General features: G+C 35.3%; 1 protein-coding gene across 10 annotated transcripts in view; it reads right to left on the bottom strand.

Moving 5' to 3' along the window:
- Window positions 1-15,666, bottom strand: part of SLC4A10 (solute carrier family 4 member 10) — a 378,984-nt gene extending 363,318 nt beyond the window's left edge. For 3 of the 10 annotated variants that reach the window (XM_031651310.1, XM_031651311.1, XM_017946578.2), the window contains exon 1: window positions 15,435-15,662. In XM_031651310.1, the coding sequence (XP_031507170.1) occupies window positions 15,435-15,482 (48 nt within the window). In that variant the 5' untranslated portion in view covers window positions 15,483-15,662. Of the gene's footprint in view, window positions 1-15,434 lie in introns of all 10 variants that reach the window. The other 7 variants (XM_021923664.2, XM_017946582.3, XM_031651307.1 and 4 more) reach the window with 5 other exon arrangements.
- Window positions 15,667-18,065: the final 2,399 nt, after the last annotated feature.

The following is an 18,065-nucleotide window of genomic DNA, read 5'->3' as shown; positions in this document are numbered from 1 at the left end:
AGTAACAGGTCTTCTCTACAGATTTCCACTATCTAAATGCAGAAAGAATAAGAGAAATAGTCACCATGAGCTATTACAAACAGAACTGCTTTCTTGATTTATTTTTCAGATAGTTTCCTGTTGGCATATAAAAATGCTACTAATTAGCATTTTGTATTTTGTATTCTGCAATTTTACTGCATTTATTTTCTAGCCCTAACAGTATTTTGGTGAAGTGCGTAGGGTTTTTCATATATAAGATCATGTAGTCTGCAAACAGGGACAATTTTTGACTTCTCATTTCCAATTTAAATGACCTTTCTTTCTTTCTTTTGCCTAATTGCTCTGGCGAGGACTTCCAGAATTCTGTTGAATAAAAGTGGCGAAGTGGGCATCCTTATCTTGTTTTAGATTTCCGAAGAAAAGCTTTCTACTTTTCCCCTTTCAAGTATGATGTTAACTGTGGGTTTGCCATACATGGCCTTTATTGTGTTAAGGTATGTTCCTTCTCTATCTAATTTGGAAGGGTTTTTTATCAGAAAGGGGTATTAAATTTTATCAATTGCTTTTTCTGCATCTATTGGGATGATCATATGGTTTTTGTTCTTCTTTCTGTTAATGTGGTGTATCATGTTTTTTGATTTACACATGTTTGCATCCCTGAAATAAATCCCACTTGATTGTGGCGAATGATCTTTCTGATGTGCTGGGTTCAGTTTGCTAATATTTTGTTCAGGACTTTTACGTACATGTTCATTAGGGATATTGGCCTGTAGTTTTCTTATTTTGTTGTGTCCTTGTCTGGTTTTGGTATCAGGGTATTGCTGGCCTCAAAGAATGAGTTAGGAAAAATTTCCTTCACTTCAATTACTGGGATAGTTTGAGAAGAATGGTATTTGTTCTTTATGTGTTTGGAAGGATTCAGCAGTAAAGTCATTAGGACTTGGGCTTTTCTTTGATGGGAGACTTTTTATTACTGATTCAATTTCATTACTTGTTATTGGTCTGTTCTGGTTTTCCACTTCTTCATGATTCAGTCCTGGCAGGTTGTATGTGTCTAGGAACTTATCCATTTCTTCTAGGTTTTCCAATTTTTTTTGTTGTATAGTTGTTCATAATAATCCTTTGTGTTTCTTTGACCATAAGTTGAAATGTCTACTTTTTTATCTCTGATTGTATTTATTTTTCTTTTTTTCTTAATTGGTCTAGCTCAAGATTTATCTATTTGATTACCTTAAAAAAAAGAAATACCTATAAATAAATTTAACCAAGGAGATGAAATATCTCTAAAATAAAAACTATAAAACATTTAGGAAAGAAATTGAAGAAGACACAAATGAAAAGATATCCCATGATGATGATTTGGAAGAATTAATATTGTTAAAATGCTCATACTACTCAAAGCAATATACAGAATTAATGTAATCCCTATCAAAATACCAATTACATTCTTCACAAAAATAGAAAAATATCTTAAATTTTCTACAGAAGCCCAAAAGACCCTAAATAGCCAAAGATATCTGAGCAAAAAGAAGAAAGCTAGAGGTACCACACTACCTGACTTCAAAATATACTTCAAAACAATAGTAACCAAAATATCATGGTGCTGGTATAAAAACAGACTCATAAATCAATGAAACAGAAGAGAAAACCCAGAAACAAATCCACGTATTTACAGCCAAATTATTTTTGACAAAGGCACCAAGAGCACACATTGAAAAAAGCCTTGTCAATAAATGATGCTGGGAAAACTATGGCCACATGCACAAGAATGAAACTAGACCCCTATGTATCACCATATAAAAAAATCAACTCAAAATGGATTAAAGACTTAAATGTAAGACCTGAAACTATAAAACTACTAGAAGAAAACACATAGAGGAAATGCTTCATGATATTGGTCTGGGCAAGGATTTTCTGGATAAGACCTCAAAACCACAGGCAACAAAAGCAAAAACAGACAAATGGGATTACATTAAGCTAAAAAGCTTCTGCTCAGTAAAGGAAACAATAAGCAGAACAAAAAGACAACTTAATTGGACAAAATATTTGCAAACCTTGCATCTGACAAAAGGTAAATATCCAGAATTTATAAAAAATTCAAACAATTAAATAGCAAAAAATTAAACCAGAAACTCAATTAAAAAGCAAAAAATTACATCACCTAATTTAAAAATGGGCAAAATATCTGATTAGACATTCATCAAAATAAGACATACAAGTGCCTAACTAGCATATGAAGAACTGCTCAACATCACTAAGAATCAGGGAAATGCAAATCAAAACCACAATGAGATGTCACTCCCCAGTTAGAGTGGCTATTACAAAAAGAGAAAAACAAACAAACAAATACTGGCAAGAATGTGGAGATTTTCTCACAATTGGTGAGAATGTAAATTTATGCAGCCATTATGGACAATATCCTCAAAAAGTTAAAAATAGAACTGTTATATGACCCAACAATCCAACTACTGGCCATATATCTAAAGGAAATGAAACCCATATGTTGAAGAAATATTTGTACTCCCATGTTTACTGCAACACTATTCACAATATCCAAGACATAGAATCAAATTAAGTGTCCATCAATGAATGAGTGGATTTAAAAATGTAAGCCAGATAGGCTGGACACAGTGGCTCACACCTGTAATCCCAGCACTTTGGGAAGCCAAGGTGGGCGGATCACCTAAGGTCAGGAGGTCGAGACCAGCCTGGCCAACATGGTAAAAATCTGTCTCTACTAAAAACCCCCAAAAAATTACCAGATATGGTGGCAGGTGCCTGTAGTCCCAGCTACTCAGGAGGCTGAGGCAGGAGAATTGCTTGAACCCAGGAGGCAGAGGTTGCAGTGAGCCAAGGATTGCGCTACTGCACTCCAGCCTAGGCAACAAAGTGAGACTCTGTCTCAAAAAAAAAAAAAAAAATATATATATATATATATATATATATATATATATAAATGTAGGCCAGATATAGTGATGCATGCCTGTAATCCCAGTGCTTTTGGGAGGCAGAGGCAGAAGGATTGCCTGAGGCCAGTAGTTCAAGACCAGGCTGAGCAACATAGTGAGATCCTGTCTCTACACTAAAAAAAAAAAAAAAAAAAAAATTAATTAGCCAGGCATGGTGGTGCACACTTGTATTCCTACCTACTCAAGAGACTGAGGTGAGAGGACTACTTCAACCCAGGTCCTTGAGGCTGCAGTGAACTATGATTGTACCACTAAACTCCAGCCTGGGTGACAGAGCAAGACCTCGTCTCTTAAAAAAATAAAAAGGCCAGGCATGGTGCCTCACACCTGTAATTCCAGCACTTTGGGAGGACAAGGCGAGTGGAACACCTAAAGTCAGGAGTTCCAGACCAGCCTGGCCAACATGGTGAAACCCCATCTCTACTCAAAATACAAAAAAGTTAGCCAGGTTTGGTGGTGGGCGCCTGTAATCTCAGCTACTCAGCAAGATAAGGCTGAGTGCCTGTAGTCCCAGCTACTCAGGAGGCTGAGGCAGGAGAATTGCTTGAACTCAAGAGGTGGAGGTTGCAGTGAGCTGAGACCATGCCACTGCACTCCAGCCTGGGCAGCAAGAATGAAACTCTGACTCAAAAAAGGTAAATAAATGATAAATAATAAAAATAAAAATGTAATATACACACACAATAGAGTACTATTCAGCCACAAAAAGAATGAAATCCTGTCATTTACAACATAGATAAACCTACAGAACATTACGTTAAGTGAAATAAGTTTGGCACAGAAGGACAAATACTGCATGATCTCACTTTTACAAGGGGTCTTCAAAAAGTTCACAGAAAATGTGTATTATAAGAAATTTGCATGAATTTCAAAAAACATTGCACCAAAATAAACTCATACTAACTTGTTATAACATGTCTGATGAGTATCTAGAGGCACCTAGAAAGATAAGACATGAGTTTGAAAATAGCCCATATCAAAGTAACACAAATTCTGCTAAAATTGAACCAAGAACAAACATCAAATTTATGGTGAAGACTGAGTGGAAGAATGCTGAAATCATTGATGCTTTATGGAGACAATGCCTGAAATAAGTCAACAGTTCACAAATAGATAACTCATTTTAAGAAGGGAAGAAACAACGTTGAAGCCCACAGTGGCAGATCATTTATATCAATTTTCAAGGGAGAAAATAGTCTTGTTTGTGCCCTAATTGAAGAGGACCAATGATTAACAGCACAAGTGATAGCCAGCACCATAGCCATACCAATACTTCAGCTTGCACAATTTTGACTGAAAAATTAAAGTTTAGCAAACTTTCAACTAAAACTGTGTCAAAATCATTGCACCCAAATTATCTGCAGACAAGAGCAGAACTTTCAATTAAAATTTTAAACAAATGGAATCCAGATCCTGAAGCATTTCTTTGATGAACTGCAAAAGAGATGAAACATGGCTTTACCAGAATGATCCTGAAGACAAAGCACAATCAAAGCAATGGCTACCAAGAGGAGGATGTGGTCTTGTCAAAGCAAAAGCAGACTGATTAATAACAAAGGTCATGGCATCGGTTTTTTGGGATGCTGAAGTCATTTTGCTTGAGGACTTTCTGGAGGGCCAAGGAATGACAGCATCTGCTTGGTATGAGAATGTTTTGAGCAAGGTAGCCAAAGCTTTAGCAGAAAAGTGCCCAGAAAATCTTCACCAGAGTCTTTCTCTACCACAACAATGTTCCTACACATCCCTCTCATCAAACAAGGGCAATTTTGAGGGAGTTTCGATGAGAAATTATTAGGCATCCACCTTAAAGTCCTGGTTTGGCTCATTCTAATTTCTTTTTTGTGTAAATCTTTAAAAAAAATCCATAAAGGGCACCCATTTTTCTTCAGTTAATAATGTAAAAGAAAGACTGCATTGACATGGTTAAATTCCAAGACCCTCGGTTCTTTAGGGATTAATTAAATGGCTGGTATCATCACTTACAAAAGTGTCTTGAACTTGATAGAGCTTATATTGAGAAATAAAGTTTATATTTTATTTTTATCTCTTAATTACATGTTTCTACAAACCTTTTGAAGTCTTGTTATAAGTGGAATCTTAAAAAGTTGTTTCCATAGAAGTAGAGAATAGAATAGTGGTTACTAGAGGCTGGGGAAGGTAGGGAGAAGGGAATGATGGGGAAAAGTTGGTGAACAGGCACAAAGTTACAGTTAGATTGGGGGAATAATTTCTGGTATTCTATTGTACAGTACAGTGACTATAGTTAACACTTATGTATTGTATATTTCAAAATAGCTAAAATCAAGGATTTTGAATGTTCTTATAATAAAGAAGTAAGTGTTTGAGGTGATGGATATGTTAATTACCCTTATTGGATTATTGTATTATTATACAATGTATACTTGTGTCAAAACATCGTATCATACATATTTATAGAATAAATATGTATAATTATTATGTGTCTATTAAAAACCAAATAAAAGTTTTAAAAAGTCATGAGGCAGACACCTCCATAAGTGAAACAGGAAATATTTACCAATGAGTGCTAAAATTAGTGTGCAAAAGTTTGAGGAGAAATAGGATAGTCACATAGTCTCAAAATATCTCCCCAAATATATTATTACAAAGGGAAACTTTCTTGACTTTTCAATGGGAAAAAAACAGAAGATAACTCTGTAATCAAAGTTAATGTCACCAGAAGTAAGATATGTATATCCTGATATAATGAATGGAAAATGGAATATCACTTCTACAGTATTATTGACAAACAATGCATAACCTCAATCTAACTATGAAAACCTCAAACACAAATTGAGTAACAATCTCCAAAAAATTGACCTGTACACTTCAAGAGTGGCAAGGTCATGAAAGAAAAAGACTCAGTAACTGTCACAAACTGGAGATTAAAGAAATGTGATACCTAAGCACAATATGGTACTCTGAATTGTATCCTAGAACAGAAAATGGACATTAGTGAAAACACTGGTGATATTCGAATATAGTAGTTTAGTTAATATAATTGTATCAATGTTAACTTTCTAGTTCTTATCATTAATAATACTTATGTAAGATGTTAACAGGGTAAGGTGGATGAAAAGTATATGGGAATTCTGTACTATTTTTGCAAGCATTCTGTGAGTAAAAATAGTTAAAACATGACAAAATTAGTTTATATTTACTTTTGATGCCTTCTAAACTATCTTAAAAAATCAAGTATTAATTTTATAATTAGAAAAAGGATTGCATTGTATTATAATTATCAATTTATATTATTGACATACTTCTATATTATTGCCAAATGGATAAATCAAGTTATTGAGTGAGCATTATTGAATCAAGGATTGAATTAATTGTGCATATCAGATAATGATTTTCATTCAAAAGGAAAACTATTAAGTCAAGAATAACAGCTACTGTTATTAAGTCCTTAGTCTAAATGATATAATATGTATCTTTTCATTGCTTCTCACAAACCTGGGAGATAGATATATTATTACCATTCCTATTTTATAGGTGAGAAAAGTAAGACTTTGAAAACCTAGATAACTTGCCAAAGTTGACATGCCTCCTAACTGAAACCTTTAGAATTTTCCAACTTCAGTGTCCAAACTCCTAACAATTAATGTCTGCTAGTGTTGTTGCTTAATCTATTACCCATGATATATTTAACAAGGAGTTCCATGCACTTGGCTCTGTGAGAGCAGCACAAAAATTATCTAAAATAAGCTGCTTTCAAGAATCTAGCTACTGATTGAGGCAACAAGTTATATGTATTTGCATTTAAGCAAAATAATTTACATACAGATGCTTCTCAATTTACAATGGAGTTATGCCCTGATAAATCCATTGTAAACTGAAAATTTCATAAGTTAAAAGTGCATCTTCCATATATGGCATTTTCCATTTACAATGGGTTTATCCAGAGGTAACACCATGCAAAGTTGAGGAGTATACTGAATGTCCATAGATTTTGTACCATGGTAAAGTTGAAAAATCATAAGCAACCAATCATAAATTGAAATCATCAGGATATATATACATGTATATACACAATATTGCAAAGCAATAGGTAATATGCTTAATAAGTAAATAAGCACTTAATTTTTCTAGCCCATTATGATTTATTGGTAAAAAGGCTGTTTTGTGGCAAACTTAGTCTCCCAGCATTCTTACAGTTAAAATAATTTATAAATATATGATGATCTTTCTATTTTGTTGATATTTAAGGCAAAAATTCTCAAGATTTAATGTACATAAGAATCACCTAGCAGTTTTTTAAATGCTGGTGTCCTTACTACTACCCTTTAACATTCTTAGACTGTGGGCTTAGATGAGGTCTGGAACTTGAATTTTTAACTAGCCCTCCTGACGATTCTGATGCAGGTGGTCCTCAAGAGTAAGGTTTTCAATAATCCCATTGTTTAGGAAAAAAATACCAAATTTTTATATTTACTATAAGTGCTCTGTCAATTATATATCACATGTTTTTAACAGACATTTATATCATAAAGTTATATTACAAAGTACATGGTTATACACTCAAATAACAAATTATATTATACCTTAAGGGTGTGTATTGCTGCTGACTCTGTGTTGGATTTGTTGTGCGTATGTACTGTTTTTTTTTTTTTTTTTTCATTTTTAAACCACATTCATATATCTGAAAAAATCAGAAGCATTTGGAGAGTCTTATTCCCAGAAAAGCTTAAATATCAACAGAAATTCACCACTTTATGAAAAAAGCAGTGTGGATCTAACAATAATGAAATGTGCTTCCTAAGCAGAGCTATGTTTTGATCCCATCTGGTAGTTGTTATATACCTATTTTTCATGTCACTTGCTTTCTGAAATTTGACTAGGTCATCATCTTTGATATCAAAGCCTCATTACTCAAAAGGGGGAAAAAAAGACACTAGAAAGAAATAGCCTTCTCTAAATAATTTTGGTTTTCCAGAATTAGCAAGAACAAGTGGAGTTACAAATAAATGTTGGAGGCACTCCAGCAACCTAGCACATTCAATATGCAATGGGAAAATTCTGCCTTAAAAACTTGCTTATTAGATCCTTAGAGCATAATTTTCATGATGAATGAGCAAGTCGTGCTGATGTTGGTACAGGGACTTTGTCATTAATTCAAAGCTATACCAAGAGTCTTTGGCTATAATATATCCTCACTCTATCCAACTGAGTTTGTGTATTAATCTCCATTTTCATCTTCTGAGAACACCTCTCGAGTTCTGAGCTACTTGGAATTCAACATGAATTTGGTATTTAAGCTCAATGTAGGAACCATTATATAAATGGCACTTCTGCATTTTTTTTGTCTTATTCTTGCTATATTGCATAGAAATTTACACTAAGACAAGACTACAAAATATTGCCATAAGAAATTAAATATCTAAATACAGTGTGACTCAAGTGAAATAGTTATCTCTCTCTCTGGTACATAGAATGTACCATATATTCTCTTAACTCAGCTTTGAAGATATATTCCAAGACCTCTAGGTCTGCAAATAACCTGAAACCCTGACCAATCTCAGCATCATCTTGACAAAGAGAAGCAAATTTGTAGTAAAGAATTTCTTGTGGGGGGTGGAAGTTATTTTTATTTTGTGAATATTTTATTTGCCCTCTTCTTATAAGCATTTTAGATTCTCAGCCTTCTCCTTGTTCATGATAATGCTAAACAGTAACTTACTTTTAAAATAATTTTTTGAAATAAAATTTGCATAACATAAAATTCACCATTTTACAGTGTGCAATTCATTGGTTTTTAGTATATTCAGAGTGTTGTGTAACCATCACCACCACGTAATTCCAGAACATTTCCATCACCACAAAAAGAAACTCTGTACCTATTAGCAGTCACTCCTAACTCTCCCCTATATCCCAGGTCCTGGCAACCACTAATCTACTTTATATCTCTAAGGATTTGCCTATTCTAGACATTTCATATAAACTGAATCATGAAATATGTGTCCAAAAAGACCTGACATTTTATAGCACCTTGTAGCAGAGTACTTTCATATTTTATTGGAGGGGAAGATGTGAAAGCTCATTTCATAATGGAATTCTTTTTTATTGTTTAATTAGCCTTAAGGAAGACAAGTTACTTATTAACTAGATAAAATATTTTCAAATCCTAGCTTAGCACTTCTTAGCTATGTGAACTTGGATAATTTATACAACTCTCTCGACCTCAGTTTCTCATCTGCAAAGCTGGAAAACATTAGCAACTTTTCAGGATTATCATGAGGATTACAGATATTTGTACCTATCATGAGCCTGAGACAATATCTAGTATTACTTTACAAACATTGCCTAATTTCCATTTTAATTTGGAACTCAGCTGTTGATGCTATGATAGTAATAGAGACTATATAATAGTGGAAAGAATGATAAGTGAATAATCAAGAGATTTGGACTCTAGGCTGAGTTCTGCCACTAACTAGAATCATAAGTAGCATGCCCTTAAATATATCTCTTTACGTCTTTGATGTCCAGCTCCATCATCCATAAATTAAGGAGCCAGTCTAAAATCTAGACTCCAGTTGATCTCTACAGTCCTCTGGTCAAAACATATATGAAGCTATCTATTAAAAATGACAGTGTCAATAATGAATAACCTCCCAAAACAATCTATGTCAGAAAATAGAAAGGAGGAATACTCCCTCACTCAGTATGTGAGGCCATCACCCTAATACCAAAATCAAACAAAGATATTATAAGAAAAGACTGCAAACCAATATCTCTCATAAACATGAATGCAAAACTCTCTACAAAATATTACCAAATCAAATCCGACAATGTATAAAAAACTGACAACACCAAATGCTGGTAAGCGTGTGGAGCAAGAGGAAGTTTCATTCATTGCTGGTGAGAATACTAAGTAGTACTGCCACTACTAAAAACAGCTTGGCAGTTTTTAAAAGTACTAAATACTCTTATACAATCCAGTAATAACATTTCTTAGTATTTACCCAAAGAAATTGAAAATATGTCCACACAAAGATCTGCACATGGATGTTTATACCAGATTTACTCATGATTGCCAAACTTGGAGGCAACCCAGATATTTTTCAGTGGGTATATGGATAAATAAACTGTAGTACAGCAAGACAATGAAATATAATTCGGTGATAAACAGAAATGAGATATCAAACCATGAAAATATATGGAGAAAATTTAAATACCTATTACTAAATGAAAGAAGCCAATCTGAAAAGGCTATGTACTGTGATTCCAACTATATAATACTCTAAAAAATGCAAAACTATGAAGAAAGTAAAAAAAGTCAGTGGTTGCCAGGGTTTAGTGGAAAGGGATGGATGAATAGGCAGAGCACAGAGGATCTTTAGGGCAGTGAAATGACTCTGTATAGTACTATAATAGTGGATACATGTTATTACAAATTTGTCCAAAGCTATAGGATGCCCAACACCAAGTCCTAATGCAAACTGTGGATTTTGGGTGATAATGTTTCATCAACTGTAACAAATGTACCACTCTGGTGAGAGATCTTGTTAATCAGGGAGGCTATGGATGTGTAAAGGGCAGGGGATATAGGGGAAATCTCTGTACCTTCTGCTTAATATTGCTGTGAACCTATATTGCTCTAAAAAATAAGACATACATATATATATATATGTAATTCCATAAAAGATGCCAAATTATTCCCTTTTTCTAAAAAACAAAAAAGCAGTACCCCCCAAATAGTATCTGAGACAACTGTTTGTGGTGCGATAATATATTAAAACTTCATTTTAATTTTATTTTACCTAAAAATAAAACATAAAACTTAACTAATATTTACTATATAGATTGACAATGGTGTCCTCACAGAAAGTCAAGTGATCATTGTCATGTGTCCTATGTGATATCAGAAAGGAAGAGGTGAAGTCTCTCTCACAGAAGGGCTGAGAGGGGCATCAACATTTCTCCACTTACTTGCAGCACATCATAATACACTGCACTCTATTCATGCCCAGTTTGGACTTCTGAAGCAAGCATTATTCAAGGTTAGAAAGAAATGATACACCGGCAGTATCATTGTATTCTGACCATGCTCTCTGACTCTATTTGAGTTCCAGACCCTGGCCCAGATATTTTCTAACTCTTCATCATAAACTAGCCTACTTCCTAATCTGATCTCAATATTTTATCATAAACATAATATTAATAAAGAAGTAAACTTAATTCCTACAGCCTTCAGATTCTACCACTCATTCCCAACCTTAGCATTCTATACATATAATTTATTTCTATAGTCACTTACCATGCTAGAGTAACAATTCAAATCATGAAAGTAGAAATGGGGATTAATTTCTTATACTGCATTTTGCCTCCTACTGACTATGAAGTGTAGTGAGTATGTTTTCTTTAAACTCAGATTATAATTTAAATTTCAATTCAAATTGAAAGGAAAAAACAATATTACTTAGCCAATCCATGTGCTCTTTTTGTTACTTTGACATTTTAGTCCCATTTTCCTTTCCCTGATTTAATAATATTAAAGACTTTTTATAACTGTTTTCCACAAATAAAACAATTCAATAAACTGGGCCACTTGGAAATATGGAATTAGCACTTTCTAAAAGTACTAAATCCAATCATCTATCCTATATTATCAGATTACATTTTAAAAGTGAACTTTACTGTAGTTTTATACCTTAGGGAAATGTTACGAGTAAGCTCAACTTAAGTCCTTTTTCAGACATCAGAATCTTAGAAGGGATCCAAAGTGAACTCACTATAGATCACCCAAGATTAAATGTCATGAGATATAAATATTTGTTATATATTCTCCTGGAAGCTTCTTCCACGGCCTGATAATTTTTAAATTGTTAGGTTAATCCTAAAAGCAAATTCAACATTGAATATCAAACGAAAATGTGAAATCATAATGTAATCCTAAATATTTGGCTTTGTACTTTTAAAAGGCTAATTCCATCCTTACTAAAATGATATCACCATTATTACTGTTACATATATTCCCCATATACATCCATCTCAAAAAGGTTATAACAATTATTAAACATTTGAGGAGAAAGCAGCAGTCTCTTAAAAAGGTAAATCGAGTCCTGTTTCTAGTCTAGCTGGAGTGTGAGGTTTCACTTATATAGGGTGTTTGCCTGCCTTATTTATTGCTGCATCTCCAGCACCAAGAATGGGACTGGCCAACAGTAGGCACTTAAGAGAATGCATCTTTCTGGCACACTTTTTCTATAACTTCAGACATAACAGTCAGTTGCTACCAAAACCAGACTATACACTTAGCCAGCAAGAGTGAACGCCCTAACCCTTGGAGTGATTAGAGTCTACAAAATGCAATGATGGCTTGTCCAGCAAAAGGAAATTATCACTGAAGCTTCCTAAGAAGCACTGGGAAAAAAAGAGAAACATGTCTAGGCCTTCTCTGCCCATATCCTTCAAATGTACTTTACATATACTATACTAAATGGAGGTAAACCCTGGGAGGCTTAATGAGAATCTGTTCCTCCATTTCACTTGAGTCAGGATTAATACATTCACTCATTTGACATTCTTATCTATTCTTATTTTTCTTTCTTTTTCACTTCTCTAACTTTCTACCTCTGACTGCTTCTGTCCCATATCTAATATTGGCTTTTAATGTCTGTCCAATTGGCTCTCCAAGCATATTGCAAAGTTTTCATAATAATAACTAAAAAATTCCACCTCCCACCTCCACTATGAAGAGTCTTTTCCAGTTCTCCATTTTCCACTTTTCCTTCTTGGTAGACAGTACTGACAAGCCACTTTTCGTAAAAACCTGAAACCTATGCATCATCTCAGTATCTATATTGAGATGAATATAACCATAACATATTCATTTATAGCAAGATTGACAATGACAATAGCAAGTAAGTTCTATTGAACACTTACTAAATGTCAGAAACTTCATATAAGTTATTTAACTTGCTCATTCCAAAACTCAAGAGATATATAGTAACATTCCCTTTTCATTTTTCAGTTGAAGACACTATGACTTATAACTTTCCCAATATCATTTAACAAATAAATAGCAGTGTTGGGCCTTGACTGTGTTCTAAATATTATGCCATATTGCCTCTCACATAATTATTTGCAAAGTCGTCTGATTAATTTTCTAAAACAAAGCCCAAAGCTCTCTTCCAAGCATAAAAACTTCAGTCCAGGAACGGATCATGTTAAGCCTGGTTAAGAATGTAACGTAAAAAATATTAAATTTTTTTTTAAATTTCTGAACTAGTTTTAGATGACCTAAATTCTAGTCCTGGTTTCATCACTGGGTGATCTTAGACATGTTATTCAGACTCCCTGTACCTCAATTTCTCACCTTGAAAATGAAAATAATAAAATCTGCTTTACATAACATGTTTGTTTTGAAAACTAAACAAAAAAAGATTTTCATAAAAGCAACTGGGGGAGTTGCTATACAAGTATAAAACTGGACCAGTAATTCAGCATCCTCTCTAGCCCATCGGGCTTGTTTTTCTTGTAATGATCTGCTAATATGATTCTCTTTTACCATTAAACTGTCATCATTTTGTACTGACCATTAACCCCATGGCATGCAAATTTTGACTCTCGCTTTCAAAAATTTCCCTGAGATGTATTGTAGACCTTTTCTGGAAAGACTTTTTTTTTTCTCTGCTCTTTTAAGCTATAAATTGGTTGCCCATCTAGCCCAGTAATGTCATCCTCTTAAATTCCTCTAGTTAATCCTCATTTGGTCCTAAACCCTTTAACTGTTCCCCACAAGTGACAATCCATAAGCCACATCAAACTGGCTTCAGCCTGCTTTTCTAGGACAGGTTTCAACACCCCACCCCACCCCCACTGCCAGCCAAAAAAAAAAAAGAATTGGGGTTTCCCTAAACCTTCCCTAACCCCCATACCACGATTCCTGTGTATAGTTCCTGTCTCATCCAGGGAACAAGAGTTCCCTGATATTCTTAACACTATTTATTCTGAATACTAACAGAATCCTAATTTACGTATTTGTTCAAGTTTGGGAAGATGGACAAATCTTTTACACTTTTTTTTATAACTTCACTTTGATGCCACAAAGAAATATCTCTATTTTTAGGCAGGCAGGATAATTGACAAACTTCTTTCTCCCGTTCCCTTTCTCCCGGCCCCCTACCCCTACGCTGCCCCTGTCCTCTACTGAGACTCTATTCTTGTGGTAACTCCTTGCATTCTTCCCATCACTCTGCTCCCTCCCTGCTCAAACCTGGCGTCCGCAGGAGAACTGGGCATGCTCAGTCGCCACAGTTGATTCCGGGGATGCAAACTGGAATCTTTTTGCAGCATGTGAGCCCGGCAGGAGAGGTAAGGCCCTGAAAATACAGTGGCCCAGAATTTGCCCACTCCTCCTACGGAAGCATTTTGTTGAAAACCTAGGAATGGACTCGGAAATGGACAGCTCACCGCCGGTCCCTTCCGTGCAAGGTGGGTCACCAACCTTAGTAACAGGGAGCTGAGAAACAGCCCCTCCATCTGGTTTGGTGCAGGGAGGGGATTTCTGCTGTGGTAGCACTGATAGATGGCTGGAAGCTATGACTGTCATCTCTGTTGCATCAAGAAAATACTGTTTTGGTTTTTTTTTTCTTTTTTCCTTAAACACAGCAACAGCAGCTGCTCCAGACTCAAAAAGATGTTGCCTGAAGATCTCCAAAGTCTGCGAGCCAGACAGAGAGATTGTGGAGAGGATAAGCAAATCAATCACTTATTCAAAAATTAAATTTAGGGAAACAGCTTAAGAACCCAGAGATAAACAGATGGGCTATTACCAAATGACAGTTCAGAAACCTTTCTGATATTCAAATCTGAATTGTGTGTCTGTCCCCCAAAAATGCATACCTTCTTTGTATAAAAACCATTACACATTTCCCTTTGAGAAAGAGACTGAACACACACACACACGCACACGCGCGCGCGCGCGCGCACACACACACACACACACACACACACACACACATACACGATAGTCCTGTTCTTTCCCCTGGTTTCTGTGGAGACTAAATCTTTAGAGCTGCAACAGCAGCAGATTCCCTCACCTCACTGCCTGGGGATGAGGCAGGGGGAGGAAATTGGACAGGGATTAAACATGATAAAAGGGGGCTTCTTTGCAAGGGCTTAAACCAGTACACAGTCTGAGAAACAGAGAGATAAGCAGTAACAGGCAGGCAGAGAGACACATAACTGCCCCTGCTGCTAAAACCTAGCCATTTCTTCAAACAGCAGCAAACATGAGACATTTCATCACCGTAGTGCATCCATATTGAGAAGAGGGGGAGAATCGTGTGCTTTGCTTTATGCATTTCAGTCTCCCAAGATGGGAGGAGACCCCTGTCCATATGTCGTAGGAGCTATCCACCACCCCAAAAGTACACTCACTTCACCTAGCTAGCAGACCACTTGCCTAACAGGTTTTGCAGCAAACACGGTTAATCTATGTGATAGCAGGTTGTCTCTTACCGTAGGCAGCAGCGGCTCCATTTGGGCTCCCTGGTCTTTAATCTCCATGTTTTGTAACGCCTCTGGAATAAGCACCTTGCTCTGCAGTGTCTTCAGTGTCTTACACTCAGCCCGGCACTCGCTCTGCTTAGTATTCGGATCAGGTAGCTCTGAAGCAGGAGGCAATTGCACACTCCAACTCACCAGAGTCACATGGCTCCTACTCACTCGGGCTGCTGGCCAGGTTTTGCACTGAATGCCTTGGATCCCTGGGCCGGTAAGAGAGATCCCCCAAGCCCTATATCACTGCCCACACCTGGCTACTAGCATAAAATACAGCAGACAATGCTACAAGTCTAATGGGCATTAAGAATCTCACCTAAGATGCTCACTTTTCATATATACTAGTCCAAGTTGGCCTCCAACCAAATCAGTCTGATTTTGACACTTTGAAGTAACTCACTTCATTCTCAGAACCCCATAGGAGACATAATCCAAGCAAGATGATGTCAATAAGGTTTACTAGGTGTTCTGCTCTGAGTACCTGGGGGCTTTTAAAACCGATAAGATGACCTTAATATTAGCAAGTCTTATTGAGGCTGAAGTATTCACCACCAACGACAACAAAATCAAGCATTTAAGTCACTGTTGACTCAATAAGGATTGGACAGATATTTTCAGTATTTTAAAAGTGAAAAACTTAGGTAAGTCACACATTATTAAAAATAAAGTATCTGTTTTTCTATGATTTCCCAACAAAAATGACAGAGAAAGAAAATATTTTGATAGCAGGAATGATTAAGATACTAAAGCACTTTGAAAAGACAATGAATCTGAAAAGAACAGCCCAAGCATATATCCCTTTGCCTAAAAGTCTCAACAAAATAGGGGTAGCGGATTATTTAAATAATCCACAGAAGAAAAGATACACTCTTTCGTAGGAAGAAGTAGTTTGTGAGGATCGTCAAGTGACTACACATATTTCCTAAAAGTGATTATAGATCTAGAGTATTTTAAGTAATGAAGCCCATATATCACTGAACTCCAGACTAAATGTATGGAGGTTACAAATGAAGAGTAATAAAGAACTTTCAGGGATTGAAAGAGGTTGACTAAAAACTATTAACGTAGTTTACCTTAAATAAGAAAAATTTTACCAGATTCTAAAACCTTTAATAAGCAGAAATGAATAAATTTTAAGCAATACACCAAAATTTCCCATAATGCTCATTGCAAGTGGGATTATGGATAACTTTTATCTGCTTTCCTTCTCAATACAATTCTTTAAAACAAGCTTCTAATATTTTTATAAGAAAACAATTATTTTTAAAACCCTAATGATTAATATATTTAAGTGGCTACTTTGTGCATAGCATACTGAGTTGATACCAAGGGTTTACATAACAAGATATCTGACTGGGAATTTACTGATATGGGGGTCAATTTTATTTTCTACCACAGACTGATGAATAAAAGCTACCTTCCCATTCAAGTGACCATAATCAACAATCACAAACAATTTGTTACAGTAAAAATAGTAACTTCACTTCAGAAAGATTGTTTCTATCCCATTGAGAAGCCTATGTTGTCCCACTTATATTTCTTCAAAACTAATTTAAATATAACTAAGAAAAAGTCTGGCCCTTAATTCCAAAAGTCAAAATAAAAGTAATATTGTATTTAAAATTACTTTTTATCAATATTTTCCTAAATGTGTATAATTAAACGACAAAGGTACTTTGCTGGAACAACCATTGCTTGAGTGCTTACGATATGACAGAGCTACTATTTCTGCCAATATAATAGGACTTAGCCAGGGTTGCAACAGCAGACAGTCTACTTCTAAAGATCAAGAAAGCCTATGGATCTAAAGTTATCTGATCCAAGATGTCAACTACTAGCCTAGCACAACAAAGTGGAGAAAGAGAAAATGATCCTCATTTAATCTGCTGCCTATCTAATAGAATATATTAGAATTAATGCCCATGACCTGAGAGAATGCATCCACATACTAAATAAGTCCCAATGAAGAAGATATGTATAAAACTAATAACTCCTAGGAGGAAAACAATCAGTAGGTAGTGAAATTTTTCCTAACAAAATCATAGAATTTTACAGTTCAACTTCTCCATTGATTTTCAAACTCAGAAAGTGAAGAGAAACAGATGGGAACAGGAAATACAAATTGCATGAACAACTTTTTCTCAACTACATATTATCTGCCTTGGAGATTCTGCTATGTCCTTGGTGGGGATGAGGAGAAGAAATAGGTGAGGATATACTTTTTGAAAAATATTCCCAGGTAAATATTATATTTCTTCCAGTCTGGAGCTCTTTCTACTACAGTAAAGTTTCCTTGGATCTGAGATGATAAAAATAGGTTCCTGTTTAGCCTGCTCCTATTTAGAAATCCAATGAGATTCTATTAGTACAATTTGACAGCAATGATTTCAATCATCACATTAAAGTAATGCAAGACTGAATTTGTCCAAGGAACTAAATGTTCCAGACATCCTACTAGAATAAGACAATAGTCTGATTTTCACTCAGTCAGTCCTACTACGTGTGAGGTACTATGCTACTTGCTGTCATACACAGCAATATTAAAGTGGAATTTTTCTCTCTGAAGAATGAAATAAAAGTAGGGATCGG

The sequence above is a fragment of the Papio anubis genome, chromosome 10 (genome assembly GCF_008728515.1).
Source record: "Papio anubis isolate 15944 chromosome 10, Panubis1.0, whole genome shotgun sequence".
NCBI lineage: Eukaryota > Metazoa > Chordata > Mammalia > Primates > Cercopithecidae > Papio > Papio anubis.
Note: the sequence above shows the minus strand (reverse complement) of the source record. Positions and strands in the feature narration are given on the sequence as shown.